General features: G+C 38.6%; 1 protein-coding gene across 5 annotated transcripts in view; it reads right to left on the bottom strand.

Annotated features, from left to right (window-relative positions):
* THADA (THADA armadillo repeat containing) overlaps positions 1-12471 on the bottom strand; it is a 278522-nt gene that overhangs the window by 53250 nt on the left and 212801 nt on the right. For all 5 annotated transcript variants that reach the window (XM_036224851.1, XM_036224852.1, XM_036224853.1 and 2 more), the window contains one exon: positions 11053-11147. In XM_036224851.1, coding sequence (XP_036080744.1) covers positions 11053-11147 — 95 coding nt within the window. The remainder of the gene's footprint in view (positions 1-11052; positions 11148-12471) is intronic.

Consider the following 12471-nt stretch of genomic DNA (forward strand, 5'->3'; position numbering starts at 1 on the left):
ATCGGTATCCATGAAGGGAAAAGGATCCTCTACAGGACTAAAAAGGCCAAGCAAACAGCCAAAATGGTTTCACTGCTATGGAATAACTCACTTATTAAGGACATTGTGTAAATGGCAATATTGACTGTACTGCTATGGTGGCACTTGCCACTGAGGCTCAGAAGAAGATTCTTTATTCCGCCTGACCTTGACATGCTGCTCCCTCTGCCTCGAATGAGTGAGTGAATTTCTCCTTCAGATATTCTCTGATACCGCTAGGTCAAGAAAGGTTTATAGATGTAATTTTCTGAAGTTTCCTCTATCCTCCTTTCTCTCTTTTAGAATCTGTACCCTCCTTAAAAAACTAGGGAGAAAATATGAAGCAGATTTCATTTTTAATGCATAGTGAGATAGCCAGCCTTTTCTATTTCAAAGAATTGTAGCTCTGGTCAGAAAGATCTGTAGTCAGATCCAACAAAAGTTCTTATCTGAAACAGCTGATAAACTGGTTCTAAAAATAATCCCAGATGATAATTTGTATACTCTGTGAATGTTAATGTCCTGTTATGCAATTTCTTAGTAAAAAAAAAATATATTTGGTGAGGAAAGGAAACCATAGGAACTACAACAACAAAAAAATCAACTGATTTACTAAATCTTGGCTTCTCCTTATCGAAGGGAAATTCCATTCTTCTATTTAATCCTCTGCCCCTCCCAATAAACTGTAATCCTGACCCCAGGGGCCCCTCTAGTTACAAACATTTAGAATGATCTGCTGGAAGGAACTGGAGGCTGACTTTGTCTTGAGAAGCACCCTGAACCGGTACTGGTTGTTTATTTCTTGACTATAATTTCTTGGTCTCTGAATCCCTTCATGCCCTGCTTACACAGGTGGGGACCCCCAACACACACCCCTTTGAAAACATTCCCTTCGTCCCTTGACCCAAGCATATTCTCAGAGGCATGTATTTTTAAGCACACAATTCTTTATCTGCTGCTGAGGAAGGAGGATGAGCTTCTGAGAAAAAAATTAGAAGACTATCAACCCATGAGATAAAAACTCAGTCACTTCAGAGGGTTCAGGAGGCACTGGGTGGAACCAGCAGCTTTTCTTGTTTCCACCCACCATCCCACCCTGCCTGTGCCTGACATAGGGAGAAAGTCAGGAACACTAGTGGATAAACCTGTGACAACCTAGGACATGGATAAACATGTGACAACCTAGGACATGAACACAAAATTTCTTCTAAGCATACACTGCTTCTGGCTGTCAGTGAATTGCTCCCAAGGACAAGGCTGGGAAATCAGAAATTTCCCTATCATCACATCTTAGGCATTTCTGTTGGCTCCCACCCCCCCACCCCCACCAACAAAGGACCTGGGGCTTCTCTTCTACCTACAGCCAATGAGACACAGTACAAAACCAACTTGAGAGATGGTAGAGAGAAGATTCCTTTAGAAAACTGATGCTTACCTCTGTTACCTCACCTATATATAATAAGAGAGAGGCTAGAACCACCTATCTCAGTCTCTTGCCAGGGCTAGAGTTTATAGTTCTGAGAGAAACAGACTGTAAGACTGGAGAGGTTCCTGGCACCACTTGCCTACAGACCAATACCTATAGGGTTGATGCTGCAAGGTGCAGTTTACAGCTGGCAAATCCAAAAGAACCTGGTTGGACTGGGAATCCTATTTAATGTGAAGTCCAGCCCCAACATGAAGGGAGGAGTTAAGTCAATTCTGCCAGGTGAGCAATGGAGGTGAACCTGGGAGTAAGTGTACCCCACCATGGGATGAGCAAAGCTCTGTCTACACATGATAAACATTCATTTCTTTGTTCTTCCTATCAATTTTACCTCCTGATAGCTGCTTTTCTTCCAATGTTGGATTTTTCCTTTCTTATAATATGACTTTTCAAGGAGTTTTCACAATTTTTTTCATGTGACCTTCACCCCAGTCCTCTGATAGTATCATCCTCATTTCACAGTTGAGGAACCAAGAGGTTTCAAAAAAAAATGATGTAAGCGATCTTTGCTTCAGCTCATGAGGGTTTAACTGATACAGGAATTGTCCTCTGCCGCAAATGACTAGAAAACTAGATAAAATGTATAAAATCGTTTTTAAACATTAGTCATCACAGTAGTGCAGGACTGTGATCCTGACAGAAGGAAGTAAAGAAGGTAAGCCTTGCGATTGTCCCAGACTACTATCCAGAGTAGAGGAACCTTTAATACATGGGGCCTCAGGAAGAGACTAAATTTGCACTAACGAAAGGTTCTTCTGTAGTGTATATCCACCACAACAAAGCTTAAAAGCGAGTCTTGGAAGAATTCTGATGTGAACATTTGAAGACATAATATTATAATGGCAATACTCCTCAAATAGACCTACAGGTTTAACATAATACCTACTGAAATCCTAGCTAGTGTGTCTTTTCTTTTCACAGAAATTGACAAGCTGACTCTAAAATTTGTATGAAAATATGAAATCTAGCCATAACAATCTTAAAAAGAAGAACAAAGTTGTAGGACTCACATGTCTTGATTTCAAAAGTTACGAGGCTGGATCTGTATTTCATACCAAATAGAAAAAGTAACTGAAAATTAATCAGATATTAACAGATAAAATTATGAGACTCTTAAGAAGAAAACATGGGTATAAATGTTTTTGACCTTGGATTAGGCAATGGTTTCTTAGATATTATAATGTCAAAAGCAAACAGCAAAAGATAAAAATAGATAAATTGGACTTCATCCAAACAAAAACTTTCGTACATCAAAGGATATTATCAACAGTGGAAAGACAATCTACAGAAGAGAAGAACATATTTGCAAGTTGCAGATCTGATAAGAGATTGATAACCAGAATATACAAAGAACTCTTACAACTCAAGAGTAAAAAGACACATCACCCAATTTAAAAATGGGAAAAGGATCTGAATAGACATTTCTCTGAAAAAGATGTACAAATGTCCAATTAGCACTAGAAAAGATGCTCAACATCATCAGTCATTAGAGAAATGCTAACTAAAAGCACAATGAAATACCATGTCACACCCACTAGGATGACTAAAATAAAAAAGATGGACAATAATAAGTGCTGTCATGAATGTGGAGAAATTGGAAACCCCATGTTTTTCTGGTGGGAATGTAAAACGGTGCAATCTCTTTGGAAACAGTTCAGCAAGTCCTCAAAAAGTTAAACTTAGGGTGGCATATGACCCAGCAATTCAACTACTAGGTAAATATCCAAGAGAATTGAAAACATATGTCTCCACAAAAACTTGTCCATGAATCTTCATAACAGCACTATTCATAATAGCCAAAGAGTTGAAACAACCCAAATGTCCATCAACTGATGACTGGATAAACAAAATGTGGTAATTCTATACAATAGAGTATTATTTGACCATAAAAAAGAAAAGGCTGTTGATTCATTCCACAACATAGATGAACTTTGTAAACATTATGATAAGTGAAAGAATCCAGACACAAAAGGCCACATGTTGTATGATTTCGTTTACATGAAATGCCTAGGATAAGCTTTCAAAAAAAACTTGCTTAACTAATTTAATTAACATGGGCAACTAGTTTCAGGTTATCGGTTAGTGATGAGGGGGGCTGGAGTGGGGCAAGAGGAACACCTAGGAAACCTGAAATTACAGGTGAGACCACTAGTTGCTCATTTGAACAGTATTTTAGTCCTGGGGAGAAAATGTGGGTAAGGAGGGTTCATGACATGGTTTTGTTACAGATAGAGACACAGCCCAACTATCCTACTATTATGAATGAGGTCCTTAATTTTGGTCATAGAAATGGGCAGTGGACCAGGAACCAGGAAAGCTGGACTATTTCACTAACCTGCTGTGTGACCTTGAGCAAGTCACTGATTGGTACAGTTTCCATTCTACCTACTGATTCAATGGTCTCTAAACTCTAACAAAGTGGAAAGACAATCTACAGAATAGGGCCTATGTACTCAGCTCCAGGTTGGAATTAATGAGAGATACACACCACATGAACCTAGCAATCTAATAAGACATCTGTATTAGTCTGACCTCCGAAAGGCAGCTAGGAACCATAGACTGATTTTAGGAGCTCACTGTTCCCTGGGAAAACCACTTTTGGCAAAAGCCACAGTTGAGATGACAGTTCCAGTGTTTTGGAAAAAAGCAACTTATTTATTGACAACAAGGCCTGTTTTTTTCCCTTGAAATTTTATAGCTGCGGGCCCAGAAATTACAAAGTCCCCAGAAGACTCTAAAAATATGTTCTCAATTCACTTTTATCTCCCACCCAGAGCTAAAAGAATAGCACTAACTGTGTCATATTAAACACATCTGCATCCAACACCGATAAAAGTGCGTGACCGAGGGAACAGATAAGAATTGTTTTCAATTTGTTCAGATGGGATTGGTTAAATTTAACCTAATTAGACCAAATAATCAAAGCAGGTGTTTGTAAGTTGCCAATGTTTTCATTCTCTGTAATTGTTTGGCTATATTTCCCAGGAACTTAGGTAAAGGAAGTTAATATGTTATAAAAATAATTGACCTTATATTTATTCATGTCACACATATATTATTCACATTCTAGGCACTACGGATACAAGGCATTGTTGAATACTTCTCACAGATTTTACCACTTAACCATCATCAACATCTAAGCTGGCCTTTGGGAGGGCTTACATTACCTAACTTCCATTATATAAATAAAAGCTGTAATAAATGAGAGTCTGTCATCTAATCATACACTGATCTGCAAAGCACACTGATTTGGCATTTAGACTCCAGGAATTCTGACTGCATGCTCACAAGCTGGTCACTTTTAAGGCATTTAGAATAATAATAATAATAATAATAATAATAATAATAATAGTAGTAGTAGTTATATTCCAATTAAAACAAAATGTTTATTGTACTTGGCAGAATAACAAGACCCAAACTATAAATTCCAGCTAACAAAGAAACCACAAAATGCAGTCACCAGCAGCCAGGTATTGGAGTGCGCCATGCAGTGGCCGTAGGTCCACTTTCAAAAAGAAAAAGTGCAGGTGGCTGCCCGGGGAGCAGTCGAGTTTTCTCTTTCTGGGAACTGCTCCAGTCCTGGGTATACTCTCATGTTACTCCACACACCTCGGAATGGGAGACAGAAATGCAGGCAAGAAAGTCCCCATAGAACATGTATTTTGGCAGCTCCTGTAAAGGGGATCCTTCTCTGAGGCTGGGGACTCTGCAGGAGGGGCAGAAGCCTGGGAAGGTGAGCAAACAAAGAGGGTTCCAGGGTACCCCTCTCTGAGATAGGGAGTGGTTTTTCTGCCCTTGCCTCTGATTGCGCTGTGGGGACACGGTGTGTGTGGGTGGAGAGCTCAAGCTCTACTTTCTTATCACATGCGAGACTTTAGGCAGTTCTTTCTGTGCCTCAGTTTCCTCATGTCTAAAATGAAGGACCACTCCTTCACGAATGCATGTAAAATGCTTGGCATGGTGCTTGGCATTGAGTTAAATGCTCAATAAATGTTGGTTATAATTATTATGATCCCTATAAGGAAGATGATATTGAAAATGTTTCCTGAAAATGAGAATGAGGTGCCTCCCATATACATCTCAGGGGCAGGTAAACAGCCTTTTGAGATTGGAATAGGATGGACAAATCCTTCTCCACCTAAAACATTTCTGTGAAATTATTATTATGTCATTTCTTTACTTCTTTGGGACTAACAAATCTTCTTCAAGATTCATAGTATACATATACTATATATACATATAATTATAAAAGAAAGAACTAGTTTCAATAAAATTAGTAAAATAGAGACTAGAAAAGGAAAAACCCTTTACCTAACAACCAAGAAAACTTAAGCTGAAGGTCAGAAAGTGTAAATAGGTAAGAGATTTTTAAAATACTTGGTAAAAGAAAGCATTCAATTCGATAGCTGTGAAAAATAGATTTAAGGGGTATGGACATAAAAGAGAAATAGAAAGTCCATCTTTCAGAATAAAGAGGGTAAATATTTAGTCAGGTCTCAGATAGTATTTCAGTAAATAACTATTTCAATGGAAAATTTCCAGCCTGAGAGCAAATAATTTAAGATGGATTTAAAGTAAGAATGAAAGCTCTCTGTTTCCACGCCCCGCTCAGGCCTGTGACAGCCTCTGAGTCCTTGCGGCAGTTAGTTAGGCTTTTTCTTCCTCATCCCCTCAACTCCGACCGGAGACTATAATTTTCTTTCCAGCAGGAAACTGATATATACTAATGATGACAGCTGGATTCAGAAGAGGAAAAAGAATACAGGGGACAGAGAGTCCTTGTGGGTTTAAAGCACTTTAAAACTCAAAACAAAACCTCCAGATTTGGAATTTTTAAAACCTAGTTAATGGCTGAGAAAACCTCAAATGATTGAGAAGTACTAAGATAAAAGTTTGAATTACACAAAACACATCATTATCTTAAGCTTTTCCAATCATCTTCTCTGCCTTTCCCCGTCACTGTTTTCCTCATTGTTTATGTCCCCAGCCCTTCAAAGTAGTTCTAAGACATTTTAGAGGTAGGACTGGCCTTCCAAGGTCATTTACCAAATAGTATTTGAGAGGAGATGGGCAGATCTTCCTCTGTCCCAAAAAAGTTTTCCTGAAATTGATATTACTTCCTTTCTTTGGGAATAAGCAGTCTTCAAGATTCTCGTTTAAATACACTTACTGTTGAAATACATGTACACACACACATGAATAAAACAGAATTATGCTGTATAAAATTAATACAATGGACAATAAAAGGAAGAACTCCCCCCCCCCCATAATCACACTATTTTAAAACAACTACTTTAGCATTGTGCTAGTCCTCTACTCCCTATCCCTAACCTTCCAAACCCCCAATACTGATTATCACGACGCCTGGACAAATCTCCTTAACGTTCTGTGAAGGAATTTTTAGTTACAATCTTTTTTAGCAACAACAGGAACTTAGGTTCATAATGGTCCTACGAATCCTATAAGGAGGATGCAGGCACAGAAAGAAATGTCACCTTTTCTTAAAAACCACACAATCCCACTCTCTGTCTTATGTCCTCCAATTATCTCTTTTGTCTATAGGGCTGAATCCAAACCCATCAGATTCTGGCCAATGAGGCTGTCCATGATTGAGTTCTTGCCTCCCAGCCTCACTTCTAGTCACATCTGCCCGGCCTGGAACCCCACACTCTAGTCCCACTGTCCTAGGTCTTTGAAGGCTGTGCTGACTTGTGCCTCTGTGGCTTTGGCTATGCTCTTCCCTCTGTCTATCATGTCCACCTTCACCTTGACCATCAGTGAATCTCTACCCATCTTCAAACTCTACTTAACCACTTCCTCTTCTATAGAGACATTTCTGCCCTCCCAGGTAGAAATGACCTTTCATTCTTTGTGCCTTAAATGTGTTCCATACACACTTCCTTTATAGCATCTATAATTCCTTATTGCACATATTTGTAAGTCCAAGGCATATTCATGTGTATCTCTAAATAAAGGTGGTCAGTGTGTCTGATGCTAGCATGTCATGTCTGATGAATAAAAAAAGAAATGAACAGCAATAAATAATGATCCTTTTCTGGATCAGTCAGAGAAGCAAGAGCATCCCTATGCAAGTGGATTCCAAAGTGGGTTCCTGAAATTCTAAGCCAGGTGTTTTGTGCTTCTGTGTTGTCCTAAGAAAGCAGGCATTTCTTTTTCCTGGATCTTTAAGAACATGAGGAGAATTGTGAATATGACGGGTAGAGCATAATTCTGACAGGCTGGAGAAGAGTGGATTAGATGCATGGTTTTGAGCTAATGATAATGATGATATAATATTAATGGTAGCTAATATTTATTGAGTACTTACTTATGTTATGCCATGTACAACACATTCTTTACACAGGGCTTTACATGTATCAGTTGACAACCACACTAAGATACAGACCCTATTATTACCCCCATTCACAATCGAGAAAGTGTCTCAAAGAGGTTAAATGACTTGCCAGAGGTCACAAAGCTAGAAAATGGAAGACTGGGGAAGTAAATCCTGGGGTCTGGCTTCGGAGCCTATGTGGTATACTCCCTACTCTGAGTTTTGTGACCCAATAATGGAAGTAGATACACAGATATTTACAAACATATGTCCATGATATAAACATCTTATTTAAATTCAGAAATGAATTTCCATCTGATTGATATATGAATTTAAATAAGACTTGTATCTTTTTTTCCCCCCCTCTTTAATTCCCTCTCTCACCCCTGACCTATGGATGTTGCCATCTCCCCTTAAGAGCTGGATCTCTGAAGGTGGGGTGTCTCCTCCCACATGCTCACGGTATGCATCCGGGGCCTGACGGACCTGGGGTATGGTCCATGGCTCCACATGGGGTGCATACCCAGGACTTTCTGTGTGTAAAGCAGATGTGCTAATCACTACACTATGGAGCCATCCCCAAGACTTGTATCTTGATGACAACTGTTACTATTCTAAAAACGGAGGAAAACTGTATTTCAATAACAAATCCAGTTAGTGAGAGCCTGCTTACCTGGGGAACAAAGAATCTAAGGCATGATCCATTCTTTCACGGTACTTACAAAGTAAAACTATAAAGCCATGACATTATTTTGAAATCATATTGAAATCTACACATAAATGAGTCACCTTGCTTGGTGATATACTTAGCTATTGTTCAAACTGCCTTTGGAAATAATTTATGAAACACATAAGAATAGTTTTCATTACTTTAAGTTCATAGCTTATTTTTATCCTAAACAGTGCTATTCATCTTAATCACCACTGTATTTGACATTAGGTTAGTTCTAAAATCTAATTCATCCTCAAAAGAGGAAAATTTTTACCACTGTTTGTATGAATGTATTATATGTATATGTTTGTACGAACATATACATTCATATAGATAGACACATACACATATAGCCTGTGGTTTATGAGGGCAATTTCCAAAGGACTAGACAAAATCAGTACTGGTCTAACCGGAATATAATATTTGCCATATATGTAATTTTGATTTTCTAGTAGCCACATTTTTAAAAGTAAAAAGAAACAGGTGAAATTAATTTTAATAATACATTTTATTTACATAAATATATAAATATATTATTCTGATACATAATCAATATAAAAACTTAATAAGAAATTTTACATTATAATTTTCATTCTAAGTCTTTGGATTTGGTATGTATTTTATTCTTACAAAACATCTCAATTTGGATTAGCCACACCTCAAGTATTCAAGAGCCACATGCGGCTAGTGACTGCCACAGTGGACAGTGCAGGATAAAATATTTAGAGCTATGGCATTTATACTAGGGTAAAGTGTACCATCCTCCCACATCTTACTCTTCAAAGGAAGGGCTTTAAGAGCAATAATATATCGATGAAAGTGAAATACTGCTGAGTTATAAATGACAGCTTATGGTCACATTTAATTGGGGCATAAGCTCTAAAAAATGTAAGAGTTTAGAGGAAAATTTGATTCAAAATGGCCAAGGACATCTTTATGGAGGAGCCCAACTCGTCAGTAAAGTATCAGCAGTTGGAGATGAGAGGGTATGTTATAACATCCAAGGGTTAACCCTTCCAGACGATGAATAACGGTACTGAAAGGCCAAGAAAAACTTACTTCAAATAAACTAATGATTATAGTCAACCACACAACTCTTGAGAGGATCTCACTGCTTGGACTTGTGAATAGCAAGCAAGTCTTTCATGGCCTAGGCCCTTTGGACACTAATCAGAGAAGTACCATAAAGCTATATAGAATTTGGAACTGAAATACAAAAATAGTGGAAACATTTACTTCTGGTAACACATGATTTATAATCTGTGGACCCCAGCTAGCTTGAGTGCAAAATAAAGCGGACATAACCCTGAGGCCTCTTATAGCTTGGTTGATCTATAATTTATTGTGTAAACCTGGACACTTTCAAGAGTAAAAGAGGGCACTATTAATAATTATGCTAGGATAAGAGGCATAAACTTGGGCTATTTTATAGCTATAAAACTATATGATCCTGTTCTACCAAATGGATATAGCAGCTACCCCTATGCAGGGATGCGAAGCTGATGAAAGTCCAGGCATGTTCTCATTACCTCTGCGTGGCCACAGGGGCTTTGTGGGCTAATATGCATTGATCCGGGTGAGGCGGTTTCGCACCTCCCCCTCAAAGCATTTTAAATTGGTTTGAATTTGGGAACAGGGTTCCATATGGACAGAGCTGGACTCTGACAGCCTGAATATATTTACTGAGGACAACAAATCATTGACAGACTAAATTTAACAGAGGAAAGGCCTGTCCTGCTTGTACTCAGAATCTGACTTTGTAATTGTAGCCTCTCTTAGACAGGCCTAATCAATTAGAAGAGGCTGATTTTAACCAGTTGCAGGCTCATTACCCTGCATTCCAGTTTGTGTTGACGAAAATCAGTTTCAGTCTGTGGCCTGGAACTCATGTACAGCACTTCCTGTGGCCTCTTATATAAACACATCAAAAAATTTTATTTGGAGTTGCCTTTCTCTCTTTTAAGAAAATCACTTTGTGAATCATGATTAAAATAGAACAATTGTATGTGGATCTGGGTCCCATACCGGGAAACATGTATGACCAAGGAACACATACAAAGTCAGAGCTTAAGGTAGTAAAAGGAGGATTTGAGACAGAATCTCAAATATCCAGGCTCCAGTATCAACTGAGTGCAGCCCTGTTATCTACACAGAATGGAACAGAAAGAACTCTCAGTTATTGAAAATGACAACCTTTCAAAGTAAATGCACGAAATAGGAAAGAGCCAAGGTCTTAGAAACACAGAGGGTATCTGAGTTGAGTCCACACTCTTCCCCAAATGGTCAAATAGAAAATAAACAGCAAACTTTCAACTAAACAAGGACAAGTTTCCTTGACAAGCTTCTATGAGAAAACCATATGACACTATGTTTAATTTTGATGTGAGGTTAGTCTTAACAAAAGTAGAAGGTGAGGGAGTGTGTGGTAGAGCCACTCAAAACCCCACTTACATTTCAAAGACCTGTAATCATTCCAAAATATGATATAACTATGAATCATACCTGGCTGGTTGCCTTTTGTGGCTTTGTCAAGGCAGCGAGTCAACAGGAAGAGAATATCAATATATACAGCTCTGGTCACCAAACAGGGATTTTGCCTAGAAAGGTAAAGAACAGAAAATAAATTGATGTTTTCTCTCCTTGAGGACTAGGTCCCAGAAGAGATTAAATGGGTATTTTCTACCAGGCATGTCATGAGGCTTATGGAGTTATAGCAAATGCTAAAAAAGATAATCATGAATGGCGAGAACATATCATAAAGTCAACTGAGAAAGTGAAATCCTACAGCACATGGTGGAGGTCAGCGCTACGTGTGTACAAAATAGATAAACTCCATGCTCTGTCTCCAAAACATCTGAAACAAACAAAAACCAATATCCTATCCCAGTAATCTATAAGAAAACAAGGATATGAGGTGGGCAGTGGGCTATATTCTATTATTTTCTTCTTAAGTGAACACATTTAAGGGAAAAATCATGAGTGATGAATATTACCGATTAAGCATTCGGAGAACTGCACTCACATACGACAAGCTATATCTATGGACTTAAAGTAACCAGCTAAAAAACAAACACATGAAAGCATTAACAAACACTGGAGCAGACATTCCTTTCCCAGCAAATGGAATTTTTTTCTTCTCTTAATAAATGGAGTTCAATTTACTCTCTGACCCACATGCTGGAAAAAGTTAGTAGGCTCAGATTTAGGGGTCTAGATAAAAAAGAAAGAATGAAGACTTTCCTTTGAAAACAGCACTGAAGGTCCCTGGCTCTGAGCCTCAGTTCATGCTGACCGTGAAAAAGGCCCAAACCTCCTCGGTGTACTAATAATTCAGCACAAGTGGTAGAAACAGTAGGGAAAGATCTGGGTTTGAATCTTGGCTTTGCTGTTTATTATCTGTGATCTGAATCAGACTCCTGACTTGTACAAAGGGAACTCCAATCACTTATGAGTGACTTGTGGGCATTCGGTGTGGCACAGCACACTAGATGCCCGCCTAGGTGCATGGCCATGGCAGACACTCCCCGAGTGTCCACTCCCTGCCTTACTCTGCCTCCAACATAAGATTAGGGAATGACACAGTGTTCTGGCTAGTGGATTTAATTTACTTGATCTCTAAACCCATCCTTCTCATTCTCTGTAAATTAACAGTTACCATTTCCCTGAAGTTTATTCCGACTTCATCCTGAACTGCCCACAACCTAGGGCTGGTGTATGTTCTAGCATGAAAAGGAAATCAGGTACTATTGAGTTAAAACAAAACTGTCTTGTTTAAAGGTCTCTCTGTGCTGACCTGCCTCATTTCTGTCCCACTGACTGGCTTCACCTACAGTATCTGCTTGCTCCCTGGTACCTACCCTGCCAGTTTATATGTATACTTTATGTTTGGCCTAATTTCATATTTGTACCTGATTATTTTTA

This window comes from Rousettus aegyptiacus, unplaced genomic scaffold, assembly GCF_014176215.1.
Source record: "Rousettus aegyptiacus isolate mRouAeg1 unplaced genomic scaffold, mRouAeg1.p scaffold_m13_p_7, whole genome shotgun sequence".
NCBI lineage: Eukaryota > Metazoa > Chordata > Mammalia > Chiroptera > Pteropodidae > Rousettus > Rousettus aegyptiacus.